This window comes from Petromyzon marinus, chromosome 56 (assembly GCF_048934315.1).
Source record: "Petromyzon marinus isolate PM22_M1 ecotype Great Lakes invasive population chromosome 56, UKy_Petmar_22M1.pri1.0, whole genome shotgun sequence".
Taxonomy (NCBI): Eukaryota; Metazoa; Chordata; class Hyperoartia; order Petromyzontiformes; family Petromyzontidae; genus Petromyzon; species Petromyzon marinus.
The window spans coordinates 9,954,756-9,977,900 of NC_133722.1; the positions used below are offsets into that span (position 1 = coordinate 9,954,756).

General features: G+C 54.2%; 1 protein-coding gene across 1 annotated transcript in view; it reads left to right on the forward strand.

The window, feature by feature from the left end:
* Positions 1 to 23,145, forward strand: part of MARS1 (methionyl-tRNA synthetase 1) — a 28,038-nt gene that overhangs the window by 993 nt on the left and 3,900 nt on the right. Inside the window, exons 2-18 of the mRNA XM_076052559.1 lie at positions 5,095 to 5,185; positions 6,492 to 6,570; positions 7,757 to 7,900; positions 9,381 to 9,456; positions 9,987 to 10,192; positions 11,274 to 11,431; positions 12,445 to 12,561; positions 13,241 to 13,444; positions 13,754 to 13,955; positions 14,156 to 14,230; positions 14,631 to 14,801; positions 15,382 to 15,477; positions 15,721 to 15,838; positions 17,425 to 17,638; positions 19,106 to 19,237; positions 21,273 to 21,377; positions 22,948 to 23,131. Coding sequence (XP_075908674.1) covers positions 5,095 to 5,185; positions 6,492 to 6,570; positions 7,757 to 7,900; positions 9,381 to 9,456; positions 9,987 to 10,192; positions 11,274 to 11,431; positions 12,445 to 12,561; positions 13,241 to 13,444; positions 13,754 to 13,955; positions 14,156 to 14,230; positions 14,631 to 14,801; positions 15,382 to 15,477; positions 15,721 to 15,838; positions 17,425 to 17,638; positions 19,106 to 19,237; positions 21,273 to 21,377; positions 22,948 to 23,131 — 2,372 coding nt within the window. The remainder of the gene's footprint in view (positions 1 to 5,094; positions 5,186 to 6,491; positions 6,571 to 7,756; positions 7,901 to 9,380; positions 9,457 to 9,986; positions 10,193 to 11,273; positions 11,432 to 12,444; positions 12,562 to 13,240; positions 13,445 to 13,753; positions 13,956 to 14,155; positions 14,231 to 14,630; positions 14,802 to 15,381; positions 15,478 to 15,720; positions 15,839 to 17,424; positions 17,639 to 19,105; positions 19,238 to 21,272; positions 21,378 to 22,947; positions 23,132 to 23,145) is intronic.

Genomic DNA, 23,145 nt, shown 5'->3' on the forward strand with positions numbered 1-23,145 from the left:
TGTGTTAATCTGTGTTAACCCCGGATATTTTAGAGATGGCAATTCTCTTGCTGTGTATCCTACTGCTGTCCTTCCCGGCCATATCTCGTGCCACACTCAACTCTACAAACAGCTACCCTAATTACTTTGCGTCCATACTTGTTGCTCGATTTGCCACTACACCTGCAAATGAAACAGCTCATAGACACTTCTACACTCCATCATTGTATCCGTTTAAACCCTATCTTTGTCCCATTACTTCACCAGCACTCCTTCCAAACTTCATTCTGCTCTTAAAAATAACACCATCTGCGAGCTGCTGCTTATCGTCCAAGGTTCGCCGCTCTTCATCCTTTCACACAAAATGCTTGTGCAAACTATTAATTCTACTTTTCTTATTTCTGGGTGGTATTGAGCTTCATCCTGGCCCAAATGTAAAGAACTCGTATAATTCTGCAGATTTTTCTGGCAGAAAAGGTGTTGGTGTTCTACATGTCAACATCAGAGGGCTTGTGACTAAATTAAGTCAACTAAAACTAGAAGTGGCAAATCTTGACCCGGACATTTTTTGCCTAACAGAAACATTTCTCACTCCTGCCGTCAATGACTTTCAGATTATGATTGACAACTACAACTTTTTTCGGCTTGACCGAGGATCTAAAGGAGGTGGAATTGCCATCTATGTTCGTAATACTATTGTATGTTCACCAGCTCACTCCTTGTTTAAAAAATGTTGCTTTGAAGGTTTAGCTCTCAGAATAACTCTCCCAAATAATCAACAGATATTGGTAGTGTGCTGCTATAGACCGCCTAGTGGGAAGGATGTTGAAGTTGCATCTGCACTGAGGAGAGCTTTTTGAGGGCCTCCCAAAAGGTTAAATAGTTTTAGTGGGTGATCTAAATTGGAATTGGCTAAACCCGCCGGCCATGGCCACAAATTTTACAGATGAATTTAACTTTTTTCAATTCATAAATGTCCCCACAAGACCCAACCTAAAAAATCCGGGACAGTCAACTCTGCTTGATGTCCTATTGATAAATGCCCCTCACAATTTCGCACTGACTGGTGTTCTGGGAAATAACCTTAGTGATCACTCCTTCATTTTTGGGGTGAGATCATCAGCCAGACCCAAAGCCCCCCCTAAAATTGTTGAGAAGCACTCTTTGAGGCACTTCAGCACTCAGGCATTTACTAATGGTGTGCTTCACTTGGATATTGACAAGGTCTGTGATATCCCCAACCTGACTACGGCTTGGGAGACTTTCAGGTACACGTTTCTCCAAATTGTTAACAAACATGCTCCTTTGGTTAGATTTAAAACTAAAGATAACCGCCCACCATGGTATGATCCTTTGATTACAAAGCTCATGAAAACTAGGGACAAGGCTTGGGCATGTGCTCAGAAAAGTAATTTGGTAAATGACTGGCTAGAGTACAGGATTTTAAGGAATAGATGCAGGATTTTTTGGAAAACAATCAAATGTATCGAAAAGGCATCCAAAACAGACAATCTGCCTGTTGAGCTAAACCGAAATGGGGAATATTTTTCAGATCCCAAAAAAATAGTTGACAATTTTAACCTTCATTTTTCTGAAGCTGGTAATCTTTTTGGTAATGTATTGGGAGTCATCCCTGCTCATGAAAATTCCTACACCCCTGTCGAAACATTAAACGAATTTAGTTTCCAGCCAATCCACGAAAGTAATGTTCTGAAACAGCTGTCCTACCTCAAAGGGTCCTCCTGTACCGGAGCAGATAGTTTTCCCGTCTTTGCTCTACAAACTGTTGGTCACCTAATATACAAACCTATAGCCCATAAATTTCGATTTAAAGCTTTCGTGACTGCAATGATTCATCTTATTTGGTTCTTTCGGTAAAGTCACGTAGAATGAGAATAAAATAATAAATTGATAAATTAAAATAACACAATAATATTCTCACGACGTTTCGGCCACAACACAAGCGGCCTTCATCAGGTGAAGGGGCGAGACTGTCTGGTACCACTCCAGCGCTGTCCTACCAGACAGTCTCGCCCCTTCACCTATAGCCCATAATTTCAACCTGTCCATCAAAGAAGCATCAGTTCCTCTAGAATGGAAACATTCCTATGTCCGTCCACTTCACAAAGGGGGCCCTAAAGATGATCCCAATAACTACCGACCTATCTCAATTTTGTCCCCACTGATGGAAATTTTTGAAAAATTATTGAACTACCAAATTAGCAGTTTCCTCTTCTTTGGTTCTTTCGGTAAAGTCACGTAGAATGAGAAGGGCGAGACTGTCCTACCAGACAGTCTTGCCCCCTTCACCTGATGAAGGCCGCTTGTGTTGTGGCCGAAACGCCGTGAGAATATTATTGTGTTATTTTATTTTATCAATTTATTATTTTATTCTCATTCTACGTGACTTTACCGAAAGAACCAAAGAAGATGAATCATTGCAGTCACGAAAGCTTTAAATCGAAATTTAGCAGTTTCCTGTCCACCAACAATCTATTACATCTAAAACAATCTGGGTTCCGAAAAAAATACAGCACCACATCTGCTGCATTAGACTCTCTGAATCAAATTTACAGTAGCCTTGATAATAAGCAGTACTGTGCCTGTCTTTTTCTAGACCTGTCCAAAGCTTTTGATACAGTAGAACACAACACCCTGCTTAGTAAACTAAGTTGCCTCGGTTTTTCCAAAAACACAGTAAAATGGTTAAAAAATTACCTCTTTTCTCGCACCCAAACTGTATTCACAGATGGTTGGAGGTCAAACAGTGTTAAGATAACAAAAGGGGTTCCACAGGGTTCCATCCTCGGCCCCCTCTTATTATCTCTCTATGTCAATGACTCGGGCACTGACCTGGATCATTCCAGGGTAAATCTTTTTGCAGATGACACGATACTGATTACTGCTGGCCGCTCTCCAGATGACGTGATTGCTAAGCTCCAGGGTGATTTCAACAAACTACAACATCAGCTAGTTGCTCTTAAACTAGTCCTAAATACCTCCAAAACCAAGGTGCTATGCTTCTCACCCAGACTAAAGCAGGAAGTTATTTTTCCCAAATTACATTCCTTAAATAATGATCAAATAGAGCAAGTCAAGTTCTATAAGTATCTTGGGGTCATCCTGGATTCAAAACTGAATTTTGAAGATCACATTGATTATATTGGTAAAAAGACAAAAATAAAAATTGTTTTTCTGTATCGACACAAGCACTGCTTCCCCCCTATGTTCCGTTTGGAATTTATAAAAGCTACCATACTGCCTCTACTTGACTACTTTGACATCGTGTATAAATCAGCCCCAAGTACTGTACTGAAGAAGCTTGATTCCATCTATCACTCGGCCTTAAGATTTGCATTGAACTGCCCATATAGGACTCACCACTGTGATCTCTACATTGGGTCAAACTTAACATCTCTTAATGTTCGACGGCTTGTGCACCAGATCTTATTTATTCACGATGTACTTACAAAAAAAATCCGCAGACTACCTGCTGGATCTCCTCTCTGTTTCAAAGAACAAATTTGACCTCAGGTCTTCGCTCATTTACCAGCTTCACATTCCCTATTGCCGTACAAAAACTGGAGGAAGGGCCTTTGCTATTGATGCCTCCAGGGTCTGGAATGCTATTGTCAATAAACTGCAACTTGAATAGCTACCTATGAGATCTTCTCTTAAAACTGCTCTAGAGGAGTTGTACACCCCTAGCTGCCGCTGCTATTCAGTGGCCTAAAATAAAATGTTTCGCTCCGGATGACCGCTGCAAATTATTATCTGTATTTTGATTTAGTGTGCTGATCTTAAAGGTGCATTAAAACATGTTGATACTCCGACTGATGCTTCTGTTGTTGTGGAGTGACTCATGCAGCCAGCTGTGCCTCTAGGGTTTGGTGTTACATATTATTTATGTAGTTTATTGTTAAAAATTCGGTTACAGTTCCTATGATCACTGTTACATTGCATTTGTGGCTTTATTTTGGTGATTTCTAAAAGTTTTTTGGTTTGGCCATGTTTTTGTTTGTTGTAGTACGGAGTTAGACTGATGGCCTAAATCTAAGTTTTCTTGTTGTTGTTTGACTTGCATCCCACTGGGATTTTTGCACACAGCGTTGGTGTACGGTGCTATTTCAGGAATATTTTGATGTTTTTTCCTGGATTTTCTGTTTACACAGTGACACAAAGTCACTTTAAGATGTTTTCTTGTTCATGTTTTTTGTTTGTTGCGGTTGCACCCGATTCAAGAGCCGAATGGCTCACAGGGCTATACCAAAATAAATTAAACTATGAAAACTATGGCTGCTGCTGCTGTTGTCTGTGTATGACTGTTGCTGCTCCTGATGTCTGTGTCTGACTGTTGCTGCTCCTGCTGTCTGTGTATGACTGTTGCTGCTCCTGATGTCTGTGTCTGACTGTTGCTGCTCCTGCTGTCTGTGTATGACTGCTGCTGCTCCTGATGTCTGTGTCTGACTGTTGCTGCTCCTGTTGTCTGTGTCTGACTGCTTCTGCTGTCTGACTGCTGCTGGTGTCTGACTGCTGCTGGTGTCTGCTGCTGGTGTCTGACTGCTGCTGCTCCTATCGTTGAGGGGGGGGGGGGGTCCCTGTCCCCTCCCCGTGCTCTCGCGAAACTGAGCGACGCGGAGACCCCCGCAGGCTCCCCCCGTGGGTTTTCGAGGAAGTTTTAACCGAAACCTTTCACGTCTGTGGTTCTTGCTGCCTCCTCAACTTCGTTGTGCCGAAACGTCAACAAACGCGATGCTCAAATCGATGTGCCTGCGCGTTTGACTCCGTGCTCTACAGATGGAACACTCTTTCATCTGAATTCTGCCAGTCGCTACCAAGCGGCTGTGTATAAATAGATCGTGATATTGCCCTCGCGGTTGTCATTGCTATCCTTCCACCACATACACACACCTCCGATTAGCACGGTTTAGGCCTACGTACGGTGCGAAAGGAGTTCAACATACATCATCATCGTCATCGACGGTTAGTTCTTGTTAACCGATAAGTAACAACTATTGCCGGTTGAATGTAACGTCGGTCTCGCCTTGACTGTTGTTCACCGTCCTCATGGAGCTCATGCCTCTACCGCTGTTGGTTCCCCTCCCCCACCCTCAGTGTGGCCGCCTGTGCTACCCTCCTGGTCGAAGCTGCCCGCCCTTCAGCTGCCCAGCGGCACGGTGCTCTTCTCGACCAACGCCATCTGCAGGTGCGGCGAGCCAGAGTCACCCTCACCACCTCACCAGAGTCACCCTCACCAGAGTCACCCTCACCAGAGTCACCCTCACCACCTCACTGCCTCACCACCTCACCAGAGCCACCCTCACCACCTCACCAGAGTCATCCTCACCGCCTCACCAGTCACCCTCACCACCTCACCAGAGTCACCCTCACCACCTCACCAGAGTCACCCTCACCGCCTCACCAGTCACCCTCACCACCTCACCAGAGTCATCCTCACCGCCTCACCAGTCACCCTCACCACCTCACCAGAGTCACCCTCACCACCTCACCAGAGTCACCCTCGCCACCTCACCAGAGTCACCCTCACCGCCTCACCAGTCACCCTCACCAGAGTCACTCTCACCACCTCACTGCCGCACCACCTCACCAGAGCCACCCTCACCACCTCACCAGAGTCATCCTCACCGCCTCACCAGTCACCCTCACCACCTCACCAGAGTCACCCTCACCACCTCACCAGAGTCACCCTCGCCACCTCACCAGAGTCACCCTCACCGCCTCACCAGTCACCCTCACCAGAGTCACTCTCACCACCTCACTGCCGCACCACCTCACCAGAGCCACCCTCACCACCTCACCGGTCACCCTCACCACCTCACCGGTCACCCTCACCACCTCACCACCTCACCAGTCACCCTCACCAGAGTCACCCTCACCGCTTCACCGCCTCACCGCCTCAGACCTGCGCGCCAGATGAGGGCCGTTGTCTTTCTGGAGTAATTTACCCTCCCCAGTTTTAGCGGGTAGTAGTCGCAGTTGGCTTTCGCGACAAATATTATCGTGAGAGTGTTTCTTTGGGACGTACCGTTTCCTTCGCCCCGGGCGCGGGGCCCTGCCGTCAGTGTCGCCAATGGACCCTTTCCCGCTCCGGGATGTGCCTGCAAGTCGCGGGGTTTCCGTTGTCCCGTTCACCTCTGAATCTCGGAACGCCGCAAGCGGCTCGGCGTTCATTTTATTTCGAGAGGCGTGGTAGCGGCGCCGTTGTTTTTAAAGACGTCGTTGCTCACCGCAGAGACCCGGAGCGACACGTCGGCCGCACTCTACGATAGATAGCCGGCGCCAAACTGTGTCGCACGCCCTCCCGTATGGACTTGTGGGAGCCTCGGTACCGATTAAGTTTAAATTTTTCTCCCGGGAAAGGGGTTCAATTACCTGTGAGGACAAACGCACGTTGGAACGAGTTGCGTAATCCACGCATAGCCTTGATTCTCCTTCCTTGTTTATTTTATTCTGTGTGTGTGTGCGTCTGTGTGTGGTTTTATTTTCCACAGGTACATGTTCGAGAGCACTGGGCAGGAGCTGGGCACGGAGACCGATCAGTGTCTGGAGTGGGAGCACGCCGAGCTGGAGGTGAGAGAGATTTGTTGCACGTGATTGAACTCTGACCTCAGATCTCTTTCACACACGGGTGTACAGCCCTGTTTGTCCATCCACTGCTGGATGACGGCCTGCCCACGCCGTGCGGGTCGTTCGTTATTTGACCGTACTTCAGGCTGGTCAGTGCAGGTTCGTGGAGGCCGGGGAGCCATAGATGGAGAACATAAGTACACTGTGCGGCCCCGACCACAATAGGGCTGCAACCTGTAAAATCACCCGCCATGCGTGGCGGTCGTCCCATCTGATCACTGTCCAGTCTCGGCCCTGATTTGCTTCCGAGATCTCATTCGATCGGTCGCGTTACCGGGGCGATTCCGAGATCTCATGAGATCAGTCGCGTTACTGGGGCGATTCCGAGATCTCATGAGATCAGTCGCGTTACCGGGGCGATTCCGAGATCTCATGAGATCAGTCGCGTTACCGGGCGATTCCGAGATCTCATGAGATCATTCGGGTTACGGGATGATTCCGAGATCTCATGGGATCGGTCGCGTTACCGGGGCGATTCGGCATCCTAGGTCGCTGTTGTCTAGCCCGCGGCTGCGCCCGCGTCATCGTCGCCGCCGGTGCCGTCCAACTCCGACGTCGTGAACTTGCAGTCGTTCACGCCTGGTGCGTGGCCGGCTCGTCGATGGGCGATCGATCCGCAGACGGTCGTGTTTCTCGGATTGGTGATCCATCCCACAAACGTCACGGAAAACGAACCGTTGAATCCGGCTCGCTTGCAGCCACAACGGCGTCGATGGGGCAACGCGCGGACGTTGAAACCGCGCATGGAGCGCGTCCACGACCGGTCGAGGGGCGGCCAAGGCGCCAGCGGCGGGGCACGTCCATAGTGTGTAGTGTATAGTGTAGTGCATAGGGTAGTACGTGTAGTGTATATCAATGCAGTGTATGGTACTGGTGTGTATAGTGTAGTACGTATGTTGAACTTGTTTCATAACCTCTGTAGCCAACCGCGCTAATTGGAGGTGCAAAAAGCAGTTTAAAAAAAAGAGTTTTCAATCTCTCTCTGGAAAGGGCTTCTTCCGAAGGCGCGCGGCTCGACTTTTATATTTCACCACCGAGAGATTTGTCCGCGTTGGGTGCCGAACCGATACGATTGCTACCGATGGCGCTAAAAGACTGAACTTAAGCCTGCGTGCGTCCGTGCTCGCAGCCGGCGACGCTGGCATTGCTGCACGTGACGCTGGCGAAGGACCGCACTGGCGCGGAGCTGGCCGGCACCCAGGAGGCCGCGATGGATCGCCTGCGCCAGATGGACGGCGCGCTCCGCTCAAGCGAGGGAGACTTTCTCTTGGGGGTGCGGAGTGCACGCGCAGACGGCAAAACCAATAACAACAAAGACCCCCCCCCCCCCCCCCGTATAGCTCCCACCGACGGTTGCGCGAGTGCCGTTAGCGAGCAGCACTTACGGAGGCAAGGGGGGGGCGGAGTGGCCGGCACCACGCCCGGTCGCCTTCGTCACCGCAGTGGCGATGTTCACGCGCTGCGCCCAGGTACTCATTTGAGGCCGAGTCGACCTAGAGCGAGGCCCAGGACCGGTTCGGACAATCGTCACGGTAATTGTATCGCTTTCGACAGCACTTTCCCACGTTGCTCCGGTGATCTTTGTCTTCGAATTTATTTGTGGATGGGTATTTGTACGCGTCTGTATTCACATGTAGGTCGACTGAGCCTCAAATGAGTACCTGGGTGCGATGTGTAAACATCGCCACTGGGGAGACAAAGGCGGCCAGGCGTGGTTGCTGTGCCACCCACCCCCTCGTGTGCCGTGCCGGCCTTCGTAGGTGGTGCCACACGCTAACAGCACTTGATAAGTTTATTGGTGGGGGTAGGGGGGGTCTTTGTTGTTGTATTCACATGTGTGTGTGTCTTTGTTGTTGTATTCACATGTGTGTGTGTGTTTGTTGTTGTATTCACATGTGTGTGTGTGTCTTTGTTGTTGTATTCACATGTGTGTGTGTCTTTGTTGTTGTATTCACGTGTGTGTGTGTGTGTCTTTGTCGTTGTATTCACATGTGTGTGTGTGTGTGTCTTTGTTGTTGTATTCACATGTGTGTGTGTGTCTGTCATTGTATTCACATGTGTGTGTGTCTTTGTTGTTGTATTCACATGTGTGTGTGTCTTTGTCGCTGTATTCACATGTGTGTGTGTGTCTTTGTTGTATTCACATGTGTGTGTGTCTTTGTCATTGTATTCACGTGTGTGTGTCTTTGTTGTTGTATTCACATGTGTGTGTGTCTTTGTTGTTGTATTCACATGTGTGTGTGTGTCTGTCATTGTATTCACATGTGTGTGTGTCTTTGTCATTGTATTCACATGTGTGTGTCTTTGTCATTGTATTCACGTGTGTGTGTCTATGTTGTTGTATTCACATGTGTGTGTGTGTGTCTTTGTTGTTGTATTCACGTGTGTGTCTTTGTTGTTGTATTCACATGTGTGTGTGTGTCTGTCATTGTATTCACATGTGTGTGTGTGTCTTTGTCATTGTATTCACATGTGTGTATGTGTCTGTCATTGTATTCACGTGTGTGTGTCATTGTTGTTGTATTCACATGTGTGTTATTGTCGCTGTATTCACATGTGTGTGTCTTTGTCATTGTATTCACATGTGTGTGTGTCATTGTTGTTGTATTCACGTGTGTGTGTGTGTGTCTTTGTCATTGTATTCACATGTGTGTGTGTGTCTTTGTCGTTGTATTCACGTGTGTGTGCGCGCGCTTATTCATGGAGGACGTGCGTTTGTTTTTCCTGCGTGTGTTTCCGTTGTGCGTGTGCAGACGAAGCCAAGCCTGGCCGATCTTGTATTCTGGTCAACGCTCTTCCCCGTGTTTAGCGATCGTGTCCTTCCGCTAGGTCAGGCCTCGCCACTGCAACTCACGCTGCCGCCCGTAGCTGCACCGCACCTACGTTCACTCGGCATCGTTCAATCTCTTTCGCACGAAAAGCAGCTGTAACCGAGTAATCGCAGGTATTTTTTTTTTCAACAATTGGGGGTGTTGTTTGGCCAGTACCAGTGACATTGTTTATTTAGCTATGAGAGGCAACTGGAGCCAACCCATGCTGAACAGGGAAAGAGAATACAAACTCTAATACACACTCACGCTCACTCTCGTACACTCTCACACACTCGCACTGCAGAACAGGGGGAGAGAACATAGCAACTCCACACTCGCACCCCGCTTTACACACTCTCGCACCGCACCTCCCGTTAGCACGGTTGGCTACGTAAGGTGCGAAAGGCGTCCAACATGCATGCATGCGTGTAGCATGCAAACGGCCACACGGCAAGGCCGTCCCGAGTCGGGAGTGGAACCCAGGTCCCCCTGGAGCTGCGAGGCACCGGCCTCACAAAGGCCTGACCTCTATCGTCATCTAACCCCCAGCGGAGGAAGCGGACTCCGTGACGAGGCTGCGGGCGTGGTTTCACGCCGTCACGTCGCACCCGCGCCTGCGGGAGACCTCCGACGTCGCCGCGCGGAAGTTCGACTCCGGGCCGGCGGCCGCCTGCGGCGACTGGATCTCGAAGCGCCCGCGGCAGCGGCCGTCGCCGCGGGCGCCCGGGCACGTCCTGCACCTCGGAAAAGCCGCGGTGAATGAGCCGGCGGTGGGCGGGGCTGCTGCTGCCGAGATTTAAAAGTCTCGTGCTGGGGTTGAGCGCCGCTTTAGAGTTGGCCTCCACTTGGGGTTGGAGCGGTGTGAATTAGACCACGGGGGTTTGTGAACATTTACCTTACTCGGGGCCGAATGTGTTATTGGAGTTGGGAGTTGGGGGGGGGGATGTGTGGGGAGGGGACTGTTGACCATATTTCACCGTGCCGGTCAGTACAGTTTGACTGATGGCAGCACTCGTAGTGTGATTGTGTGTTATGGTTCAACTTTGGGGGAAGCGGTGGTGTAAAATGAACAAGACAAACTCCACACACACACACATATACTGCGATGTGGAGCTGGCGACCCGAGTTTGGTTCCCGCTCACGGCCGAGATCGGTGATGAATATCTGAAGCTGTTCCGGGCCTCCACTAGGTGAACTCAGCCTTTAATTAGTTCCTGGTGCGGTGTGTAAACATCAGCACTGGGGACGACGAAGGCTGCCGTACGTGGTGTTGGCCACCCACCCAGGATGCCACTGGAGCTATGCACTTTTAAATCCAGATTTAAAATTAATTTCTTAAGAACTGTTTTTTGTCCATTAAATTAGTTTTTTTGTGTTAGATTATGTAAATATATAAATGTGTCGTTAAACCCGCCACCACTCGACACAGCCAATTAGCAAGGTTTGTCACGTGAACAGAACGTGCCAGTTCGTTACTAGTACAGCACTAATCGGTGTGTCGGAGAGCAGATCCACAACATTTTTCCGAGGACTCGGATTGTAAATGTTGTGGATTTGCTCTCCAACACACAACCGGTTAGTGCTGTACAAGTAACGAATTGGCCACGTTCTGTTTACGTGACAACCCTTACTAGTCGGCTGGTCGCGAAAGCCTACGTGTTAAACTGCTTTTTGGATTTCGTTTGTTGTCCTTCCCCTGCACCTCCGATTAACACGGTTGCCTACGTACGTACATACACACACGAGTGCAACTCGCGAACAGCACTTGCCCCGAACGTCTGCTGAGGCTATACGGGGGGTGGGGGGGGGGGATCTTCGTCTCTGTGTGGGGCGTAGGAGCCGCAGAATCAGAGCAAGATGACCCCGCAGTTGCCCCTGGAAGGGGCCCCGGAGGCCACGCAGGAAGTGAGCGACGAGGAGGCGAGCAGGGCAAGGGAGGCGTTCCTGCAGGGCTACGCGGGGCTGCCCAAACCGCGAGTCGCCACTCACCCCATGTGAGCGAGCGCCAGACGGCGGTCTAGAGAGCGTGCTGCGCGGTTTCCACTGGAATCGCGTTTGTGTGTGCGAGTGTGTGTGTGTCAGTATGTGTGTGACGATTATCTGAACCGGTCCTGGGCCTCCCCTAGGTCGTCTCAGCCTCAAGTGAGTACCTGGTGCGGTGTGTAGTAAACATCGCCACTGGGGAGACAAAGGCGGCCGGGCGCGGTGTTGGCCACCCACCCCCTCGTGTGCCGTGCCAGCCTTTATTGGTGCTCGCTAACAGCACTTGCTCCTACAGAGTATGGATCCTACAGTCTTGTTAAGGCTATATGGGGGATTTTTTGTGTGCGTGTGTGGGGAGCGGTAGTGTCGTGGTTAGTGCGCTGCGCGATGAACCTTGTTACCCAAGTTCGATTTCCGCTCACGGCCAACACCGGTGACGATTATTTGAACCCATCCTGGGCCTCCCCAAGGAAGAGTCGGCCCCATGAGCACCTGGTGCAATGTGTAAACATCACCACTAGGGAAACAAAGGCGGCCGGGCGTGGTGTTGGTCACCCACCCCCTCGTGTTATGTTCTGGCCTTCATAGGTGCTGCTCGCTAACAGCACTTGCCCAACAGTCTGTAAAGGCTATACGGGCAATCTGTCTTTTGTGAGTATGTGAGTGTGTCAGTGTGGTGTGTATGTGAGTGTGTGTGTGTGTCGATCCATGGCACCTGGGTCTGCCCTGTGACCTCCTGCCAGCGGGGGTTCGACACTTCACGTGGCCTTAACGTGCACATAGCCTGGCACAAGCGCCATTGTGACGTCACTGCCACTTAATGGCGAATGTTGGTTGTTGTTGTGTGCGAGTGTCGTGCCGACCTTCAAAGTCTGTTACAGGCTACGCGGGTGACCTTTGTCTTTGTGACCCTCACCTGAGTTTGCCTCTCCGGCCTTCATAGGTGCTGCTCGCTAACATCACTTTACCCCAACAGTCCGTGGAAGGCTACACGGGTGACCTTTTGTCCTTGTGTGTTCCCCAGTCTGCCGCAAAAGGGCGAGAAGAACATTCTGATCACGAGCGCTCTGCCGTACGTCAACAACGTGCCGCACCTCGGCAACATCATCGGCTGCGTGCTGAGCGCCGACGTCTTTGCACGGTGACCTTCCGGCATCAGAACATTCACCCTGGAGAAATCCGACGGGCCAAGAAGCTCTTTGTCAAAGGGGGCGAATCGGCCGGCAGGCAACATCAAAGCGCATCACGGGACCCCCCTTGCCAGTATCAAAATATAAAAATAGGTTTTACCCTTTATGGCAATAGAAAGGTGTTAAGAAGTTTTAACATCAAAGCGTTACACAATTACAGGTTAAAAACAAACTCCATAATAATAGCTGTGACAGTAATACACCCGATTGATAATGATGATGGTGTTGACGAGGGTGGTGAGAATGACGACGATGATCCATAATATATATTTTTTTGGGTTGGATCGCGTAAATATAAAAGTGTCGTTAAACCCGCCACCACCCGACAGCCAACCAGTAAGTTTTGTCACGTAAACAGAACGTGCCAATTCGTTACTGTTACAGCACCGCCGGTGTGTTGGAGAACACATTCACAACATTTACAATCTTGAGTACGACATTTCACCAGTAATTACAACGAGCTTCATCAGGCGACAGCCAGATTTGTGGATGATATTGGTCGCCCAATGATGATGATGATGGTGACGATGATGGCGATGATGTCGATCATGGCGGTGACAATGACGATCACCGTGATCGCGATCACGATAATAATAACAATAATACCGCGCCGACGCCGGGCGCGACCAGGTACTGCCGCCTGCGTGGCCGGAACACGCTGTACGTGTGCGGCACGGACGAGTACGGCACGGCCACCGAGACCAAGGCCGTGGAGGAGGGGCTGAGCCCGCGGGAGATCTGCGACAAGTACCACGCGCTGCACGCCGATGTCTACCGATGGTTCGGCATCTCCTTCGACTACTTCGGCCGGACGACCACGGCGCTGCAGACCCAGTGGGTCGTCGCGCGTCCGCCCCTGACCTCCGTCGCCACCTCCTCGTGCCACCTCGTGCCTCCTGTTACACCTCTTCACATCGCTTACCTCCTAGCACCTCCTCGCACCCGACTCTCTTCCGCGCTGTCCTTCACCTCCGCCGCGTTTCACTGTTGAGTCCGCCTCTCGCTCTCCCCCCGGCAGGCCTACACGCGGCCTGTGACGCCTGCCGCGCCCTCTGTTCACCCCAACTATTGCGTCTGCCCCCTCTCTGCGCTTCCCACTCCGATGTTCCCTCCCTCCCTCCCCCCACCCCGCCCTCACCGCAGGATCGCGCAGGACATATTCTGGCGTGTGCGTGAGCGTGGCTTCCTGCTCACCGACACGGTGGAGCAGCTGCACTGCGAGCGTTGCTCTCGCTTCCTGGCCGACCGCTTCGTCGAGGGCACCTGCCCCCTGTGCGGCTACGGCGACGCCCGCGGGGACCAGTGTGACAAGTGTGGGCGCCTCATCAACGCCGTCGAGCTCAAGGTGCGCGGGTGGGGGGCCTGGGGGGTGGGGGCCTGGGGGGTGGGGGCCTGGGGGGTGGGGGCCTGGGGGGTGGGGGGGCGTAGGGAGTAGGGGGGGCCTGGGGGGCGGGGGGGGGGGCCGGTGTGATTTTTCCGAACTGCCCAGACGTGCGAGTGCCTGGCCCCGCGTGTAACGACGACGGTCTCCCCTCGCCCCGCCAGAACCCGCAGTGCAAGATCTGCAGGGACACGCCAGTGGTCAAGTCGTCAGAGCACCTCTTCCTCAACCTCCCCAAGGTGACACACCCCCCTCCCCCCTCCCTCCTCCCTCATGCTCCCACCTCCATCCCTCTCTCCCCCCTCCCTTCCTCTCCCCCCCCTCCCCCCTCCCCTCTCCCTCATGCTCCCACCTCCCTCCCTTCCTCTCTCCTCCCTTCTCCCTCCCTCCCCCCCTCCCTCCCTCCCCCCTCCCCCCCTCCCTCCCTCCCTCCCCCCCTCCCTCCCCCCCTCCCTCCCTCCCTCCCTCCCCCCCTCCCTCCCTCCCCCCCTCCCCCCCTCCCTCCTTCCTTCCCCCCCTCCCCCCCGTCCCCCCTTCCCCCCCTCCCTCCCATCAGTATCATCCCTGAGCTTTACTCTCTGCGTGTTCTCCCCCCCCCCCGTCCCCCCCTCCTCCCCCCCCCCCCCGCCGCCCTCCCAGCTGGAGGCTCCGCTGCAGGCGTGGCTGGAGGGGGCGTGGGCGGGCGGCGACTGGACGGCCAACGCCCGGCTCATCACACGCTGCTGGGTGCGCGACGGCCTCAAGCCACGCTGCATCACCCGGGACCTTCAGTGGGGCACGCCGGTGCCACTCGAGGGCTTCACTGACAAGGTGGGGGCTGGGTGGGGGGTGGTGGGGGTGGGTGGGGGGTGGGTGGGTGGGGGGTGGGTGGGGGTGGCCACCCGCTAGCGTACCCTCCACGTGACTCCCACCCCCATCTCTCACTACCCCTGCCACAGAACTAAATCCTCCCCCCCCACCTCCCGATGTTGTAACCCTGCCTTGACCCTGCCTTGACCCTGCCTTGACCCCGCCTTGACCCCGCAACCCAAACACTCGGCCTCTATCCCCTGATGCCTACCCCTCCCTCTATCCCCTGATCCTACCCCGGCCTCTATCCTCTGATGCCTACCCCTGCCTCTTATCCCCAAATCTCATCGACATCCCATTAACCTTATCCCCCTAACTCCATGCTGAGTCGTGTTTGCTAGCTCCCGTCTGAACACGACCCCTAACCCTCCACACTTGTCTATGTTACACAAAGACAAGTGGTAGTCGTAATGAAGTTGATTTATTTTCACGATGAAGCTGCACCTGTCCCCGGTTCCCCGTACCTCCCTAACCGCCCACCCCCGGCGCCGCGCCCACGGGCTGCACCCACCGTGCCGCCACCCTTGCCGGCCGCTCGCAGGTGTTCTACGTGTGGTTCGACGCGCCCATCGGATACCTCTCCATCACGGCGAACTACACACCGCACTGGGAGCGCTGGTGGAAAAACCCCGACGAGGTGAGCGAGGCGTGGGGGGGGGGGCCGGGTGGTGGGGGGGGGGCCGGGTGGGTGGGGGGGTGGTTGGCGGGGGAGGGGGGTGGGGAGGGGTGGCAGGACGCGGTAGCGAGGAACTGAGGACCCGGGGAAAAATCGACGCGACCACGGTGGAGAGAGAGACGCGCAAAATACAGCAGGCGTCAGTGGTCGGCATTGAACCCACGACCCCCTGCTACCCCCCTCTGCCACCGCCCCACCTTGCAGGTGACGCTCTACAACTTCATGGCCAAGGACAACGTCCCCTTCCACAGCGTCGTCTTTCCCTGCTCGCTGATCGGCGCCGACCAGAACTTCACGCTCGTCAACTCGCTGATCGCCACGGGTAACCCCCCCTCCCCTCCCCTCCCCCGCCCCCTCCCCCCACCCTCCGTCATCGCCATCCTTCCCCGTTCCCCTACCGACCTCCTCAATCGGAGGGACGGAACTGCGTCCCTGGCTGCCGTGGACGCGTGGATTTTTCTCCGCATCCTCCGGTTTTTCCCGTGCACGTCTCGGTTCGTCGTCGCGCGTTCACGGTGTCTGGCCGCCGCTGGACACTTCCACGCGACGAGGATGAGCCGCTGGACACTTCCACGCGGCGAGGATGAGCCGCTGGACACTTCCACGCGGCGAGGATGAGCCGCTGGACACTTCCACGCGACGAGGATGAGCCGCTGGACACTTCCACGCGACGAGGATGAGCCGCTGGACACTTCCACGCGACGAGGATGAGCCGCTGGACACTTCCACGCGACGAGGATGAGCCGCTGGACACTTCCACGCAACGAGGATGAGCCGCTGGACACTTCCACGCGACGAGGATGAGCCGCTGGACACTTCCACGCGACGAGGATGAGCCGCTGGACACTTCCACGCGACGAGGATGAGCCGCTGCTTCGTTGAGGAGGTCGCTTTTGAAAAAGAGCTACACACAGCAGCTCAGGGGGGCCTTAGCTCGTAAAGTAATACATAGTTTCAATCTTCACTTAAAGCTTTCGTGACTGCAGGAATTCATACTGTTTGGGTCTTTCGGTAAAGTCACGTAGATTACCTACGTAGATAATCTGCGTGACTTTACCGGAAGACCCAAAGAGAATAAATAGTTTAGTTTATCGTATGTTGAACTTCTTTCACACCTTACGTATTGTGATGTATAGTGTAGTATGTGTAGTGCGTAGTGTAGTGAATAGTGCAGTATGTATGTATGTATGTTGAACTTCCTTCGCACCGTGCAGAGCCAACCCTGCTATTCTGTGTGGGGGAAGGACAGCACAGCTCCTAGTGGGCTTTCTAATATCGGAAGGAAGAGCATTCCAGATGGCCGCAGAAGCGCTTCTGCAAGCACGAGATGCAGTGACCGTCTTTGTTTGATGGTTAGCCAGAAACCGCTCTGAGGATGGTCGGAGTTTGCGTGATGGTGGTTTTCTGCCCCTTGACGAGATGGGCAGTATTGTGGTTCGGCAAGGTGACATCGCGTGAGACCCTGGGCCCCGTGACATCGCTGGGCGTGCGTGTGTGTGTGTGTGTGCGTGTCGCAGTTCATTCATAGGTGCTGCTCGCTAACCGCACTTGGGCCAACAGTCTGTTCAGGCTACACGGGGGGGGGGAATGTTTGTGGCGGTCAGCGCTACGCCGTGGTACAAACCGGGCGGCACGAGCTCGATTACCGCTCACGGACACCGGCGCCAGTGACGATTGTCTGAACCCCTCGGTGAACTCGGCCTCAAATGAGTACCTGGTGCTGTGTGTCGCAAACGTCGCCACCGGGGAGCTAAAGGCGGCCGGGCGTGGCTCCGGCCACCCCCCCCCCGCCTCCTTCCCATGTGCCATGCCGGCCTTCAGAGGCGCCACTCCCTCACAGCACTTGGCCCCAACGGTCTGTCGAGGCTACACGGGGGATCTTTGTCTTTGCGCGCCGCCCTGCCGCAGAGTACCTGAACTACGAAGACGGAAAGTTCTCCAAGAGCCGCGGCGTCGGCGTGTTTGGCGACCAGGCGCGCGACACCGGCATCCCCGCGGACGCGTGGCGCTTCTACCTGCTGCACCTGCGGCCCGAGAGCCAGGACAGCACCTTCAGCTGGGCCGACTTCCTGCTCACGCACAACGCCGAGCTGCTCAACAACCTCGGCAACTTCGTCAACCGGTGCGGGCGGTAGTGTGCGGTAGTGTGACAATGGCGAGATGTTAACTACCTCGCCAGGTATACAGGAGGTCGTGGGTTCGATCCCAACCCTGACGCCTGCTGCTGTATATTTGGAGTTGGCGTGTGTCTCTCTCTCTCTCATCATCACTACGGTAGGTAGGAGATGTTAACTACCTCGCCTTGTATACAGGAGGTTGTAGGTTCGATCCAGACCCCGACGCCTGCTGCTGTATATTTGGAGTTTGCGTGTCTCTATCTCTCATCATTATCACGGTGGCTATGAGATGTTAACTACCTCGCCTGGTATACAGGAGGTCGTGGGTTCGATCCCGACCCCTGCTGCTGTATATTTGGAGTTTGCGTGTCTCACTCTCTCCGTGGTCGGGTGGATTTTTTTCCGGGTCCTCCTCTTTTTTCCCTCCACGTTTAGAATCAACATCACCACGTGTTTAGAGTGTTTGGCTGTCGCTATCAATTTCCACACAATATAGCTCAGTGGGCCTTACCTGTTAAAACAAAAATAGTTTGGTCCAAGTGCGCTATTAATTCGATGGGCCTGAGTTGGCGGTGGCGTGGGGAGCTGTTCATCCAGCAGTGGATCGACCATGGCTGACGACGCTGTTGATGGGAATGTGTACAGGTACGCGTGTACTCTTGTCTGTGTGAGTGTGTATGTATCTGCCCGTGTGTGTGTATCGGTGTATGTGCGCACGTATGTACATGTATGTGTACACGTGTGTGCGGGCGTGGTGCTGGCCACCCACCCCGTGCCGGCCTTCATAGGTGCTCGCTAACAACACTTGCCCCCAACAGCCTGTTAAGGCTTTGGATGGGTGAGTGGGTGAGAGGGTGAGCGAGTAGCTGGGTGGGCTAGCAGGCGGGTGGTCAAACGAGGTGGTGAGCGATGGGTGAGCAGACATGGAGGCACGTGGGAAGGAGTGAGTGGGTGAGCGAGTTGGTGAGTGGGTGGTGTGGGTCAGCCAGCTGGCTGGGCGCGTGGGCGAGTGGATGAGCCGGCGGACATCTGTGAAAAAGAGCTTCATAGCTCATCGTATTTCCTCCAGCATTAATAAATACTCTGATTCTGAACGAGTGAGTTAATCAGTACGCCCCACGGAAGCGTGTCTCGCAGAACTACCTGTAAGATCCCTTTCCAAGTGACCTCCGTTCCGCACAGCCGGTGCGCTTTGCCCACCTTCCTTGCCGCCGAGAGTGACGCTCATCGCGGAGTCGGCAATCGCGGGAGTTGAGCCAAAGGAAGAGCGGTGCGCAGATCCCGATTTGAACGCGCCGCGGTCATCTGCGACCGGGCCGAGACCACCGACTCGCCTAGCTCGAGGTACCCGGCTCGGCGTCTCTGACATGTGACCTGGCCCACCCACCCCCCCCCGTCCCCCCCCACCGTCCCCTGCGCCCCCTCCCTCCCGCTGTCCCGCTGTGTGCGTGCGTCGCCCGTGCCGTGCGCAGCGCCGGCGTGTTCGTGGTGAAGTTCTTCGAGGGGCGAGTGCCGCCCATGGAGCTGACGGCGGACGACGCGCGCCTCTTGGCGCTGGTGACGCGCGAGCTGCACGCGTACACACGCCTCCTCGACAAAGTGCGGTGAGCGCACGCACGTGTCTCTGGCTTTGTCTTTACGTGTCTGTGCGCGTGTGTGTGTCTGTGCGTGTGTCTTTGTGTGTCTGCGCGTGTGTGTGTGTGTCTGTGCGTGTGTTTGTGTGTCTTTGCGTGTCTGTGCATGTGTCTGTGTCTTTGTCTTTGCGTGTCTGCACGTGTGTGTGTCTGTGCGTGTCTTTGCGTGTCTTTGCGTGTCTGTGCATGTGTCTTTGTCTTTGCGTGTCTGTGTGTGTGTCTGTATGTCTTTGTCTTTGCGTGTCTGCGCGTGTGTGTGTGTGTCTGTGCGTGTGTCTGTAATGGCTTTTCGTTGTTTCTGGAGGAGCCCCGAGGGTAGAGATTCAATCTCCTGGCTCCGCCAATTGGGGTTTGGCCAGGAGACGTCATAGACGCCTGTCCCCCCGGGGCCTCTGGCACTTGAAACAAGCTTATTAGTTACATATTTTAGTCGTAGTTTAGTGGTAATTAATTGAAGGTGGAGGGGTTACCAGCCCCTCGCACCCGTCCAGAGCCCCCGTTTAGCAACTGTGGTGGTCACAGACGCCATGAGGGGAGGAGCCAATCGGAAATTGGCCCTCCCCCCACAGCACTGTCCACGACAGAGTTGCCCGTCCGGCACCGCGAGGAGGTAGGGGGTTGTTTTGCCGGACAACGGAGGGTGGAAGAGCGACGCTCACAACGAGCGGAGCGCCGGGTGGCTAGAGCACAGCAGGTTGGCACAGTAGGGGGCACAGGTGGTGCATCAGCCAGTCATCTCAGTGATCTTAGTCAGTCGACCCGTGGCACTTGGGTCTGCCCTGTGACCTCCTGCCCGCAGGCGTTCGACACTTCACGTGGCCTCAAGGTGCACATGGCCTGGCACAAGCGTCGTGGTGATGTCACCGCCACTTAGTGGCAAATGGCGGTTGTTGTTGCGTGTGTTTGTGTGTCTTTGTCTTTGCGTGTCTGCGCGTGTGTGTGTGTCTGTGCGTGTGTCTGTGTGTCTGTGCGTGTGTCTGTGTGTCTGTGCGTGTGTCTGTGCATGTGTCTGTGCGTGTGTCTGTGTGTCTGTCTTTGCGTGTCTGCATGTGTGTGTGTCTGTGCGTGTGTCTGTGTGTGCGTGTGTCTGTGTGGGGAGTGGTAGTGTAGCGGTTAGCGCTACGCTGCGCTATGAACCCGGCGACCTGAGTTCGATTCCCGCTCACGGCCAACACCAGGTGACGATTATCTGAACCGGTCCTGGGCCTCCCCTAGGTCGACTCAGCCTCAAATGAGTACCCGGTGCGATGTGTAAACATTGCCACTGGGGAGACAAAGGCGGTCGTGCGTGGTGCTGGCCACCCACCCCCGCGTGTACCGTTCCGGCCTTCATAGGTGCTGCTCGCTAACAGCACTTGCCCCTACAGTCTGTTAAGACTACAGGGGGGATCTTTGAACTTTGTGTCTGTGTGTCTTTGTCTTTGCCTGTCTGCGCGTGTGTGTGTCTGCGCGTGTGTCTTTGTGTGTGCGCCTCAAAGTGCACCCGGCCCCACAGGCGCCGTGGTGACGTCACCACCACTTAGCAGTGAATGGCGGCTGTTTTTGTTGTGTCTGTGTGTCTGTGTGTGGAGAGCGGTGGTGTAGCGGTTAGCGCTACGCTGTGCTTCGAACCCGGCAGCCCGAGTTCGATTCCCGCTCACGGCCAACACCCAGTGACGAATGTCTGAACCGGTCCTGAGCCTCCCCTCGGTCGACTCAGCCTCAAATTAGTACCTGGTGCGATGTGCAAACATCGCCACTGGGGAGACAAATGTGGCTTGGCGTGGTGTTGGCCACCCACCCCCTTTGTGCACCGTCCCAGCCTTTACAAGCGCTGTTCACTCACAGAGCTTGCCTCAGCAGTCTGTTATAGGCTACACGGGGGACCTTTGTCTTAAATGCAGCCGGGCGTGGTGCTGATCGCCCACCCCTCCTGTGCCAACTTTCATAGGCGCTGCTCACTCGCAGCACTTGCCTCAATAGCCTTTGTGGGCTACACGGGGGATCTTTGTCTCTGTGCGTGCAGGATACGGGACGCCCTGCGCTGCATATTCAACATCTCGCGCCATGGCAACCAGTACATTCAGCTGCACGAGCCGTGGAAACGCGTCAAGGGCTCGGAGAGCGAGAGGTACGAATGTGCGCGTGACGCTTTGGGCTGGAGAAGAGATGGAGCTGATGCGGCACAAGAGGATGTGGTAGCCGAGTGGACTTGCTGATGACTGGTAGCAGCGGTGTCAAGATCGGCCTCTATGGAGGAGGCTCGTGAAGGACGCTGCTGCTGCTGCTGCTTACTGGGCAGTTAGAGGCAGTCGCCCTCCAGCAACAATGGAGGAGCCACGCTCACAACAACGAGCGGAGCGCCGGGCGGATAAAACGCAGAAAGTTGCCACAGTAGGGGGGTACAGCTGGTGTGCATCTGCCAGTCATCTCAGTCAGCCAACCCATGGCACCTGCTGGGTCTGTGCCGTGACCTCCTGCCAACAGGTATTCGACACTTCACGTGGCCTCAAAGTGCACCTAGCTTGGCACAAGTGCCGTGGTGACGCCACCGCGAATGATGGTTGTTCTTGGCGTTTCGGGTAATGGTCCTTCATCATGTGCTGTGAAGAAGAGTGATTCTGTCGAGTACTACTCTATGTACTATATGGAGTACTCTGTCTCTATTCCATTGCCTCTCTGCTCTATAGTCGTACGGGCCCTGTCCTCGTCAGGGATTGGAAGCGGGGCTTCTTCCTTTCCACGTCGGCACCCCGAGGAAGCAGCAGCAGCAGTCGTAGTAGTAGCAGCAACAGCAGCAGTAGCAGCAGCAACAACAGCAGTAGCAACAACAGCAACATCAGTAGCAGCAACAACAGCAGTAGCAGCAGAAACAACAGCAGCAGCAGCAACAACAGCAGTAATTACAACAGCAACATCAGTAGCAACAACAGCAGCAGTAGCAGCAACAGCAGCAGCAACAGCAGCAGCAACAACAGCAACAGCAGCAGCAACAACAGCAACAGCAGTAGCAACAACAGCAACAGCAGTAGCAACAACAGCAGCAACAACAGCAACAGCAGCAGCAACAACAGCAACAGCAGTAGCAACAACAGCAACAGCAGTAGCAACAACAGCAGCAACAACAGCAACAGCAGCAGCAACACAACAGCAACAGCAGTAGCAACAACAGCAACAGCAGTAGCAACAACAGCAGCAACAACAGCAACAGCAGCAGCAACAACAGCAACAGCAGTAGCAACAACAGCAACAGCAGTAGCAACAACAGCAGCAGCAACAACAGCAACAACAGCAACAGCAGTAGCAACAACAGCAGCAACAACAGCAACAGCAGCAGCAACAACAGCAACAGCAGTAGCAACAACAGCAACAGCAGTAGCAACAACAGCAACAGCAGTAGCAACAACAGCAGCAACAACAGCAACAGCAGCAGCAACAACAGCAACAGCAGTAGCAACAACAGCAGTGGCATGCCGACGATCGTGCGGTTCCGCTTCCTCTCAGTTCTCCGCTCGTTTATTGTCGTCGTCGTCGTCCTCCCTCTCCCCTCCCCTCCCTGCCCACTCCTTATTTTCTTTTTGGTTTCTATTTGGCTTTCATGCCCCTTTTTTTTTACACTTTCAATAAATATATAACACAGGTCACACTTTGCCGTGTGACATCAACCCCCCACCGTGTGGCCCCCTCCGGTCGCGTGCCAGGTCGCGCGCCGCCACGGTGACGGCCGTGGCGGTGAACGTGGCGGCGCTGCTCTCGGTGATGCTTGGCCCCTTCATGCCGACCGTGGCGGGCGCCATCCGTGAGCAGCTGCTGGCGCCGCCCGACCGCGACGTGCTGACCGACAGCTTCGCGTGCGCCCTCCCGCCGGGCCACGCCGTGGGCACGGTACGCGCGCGGGC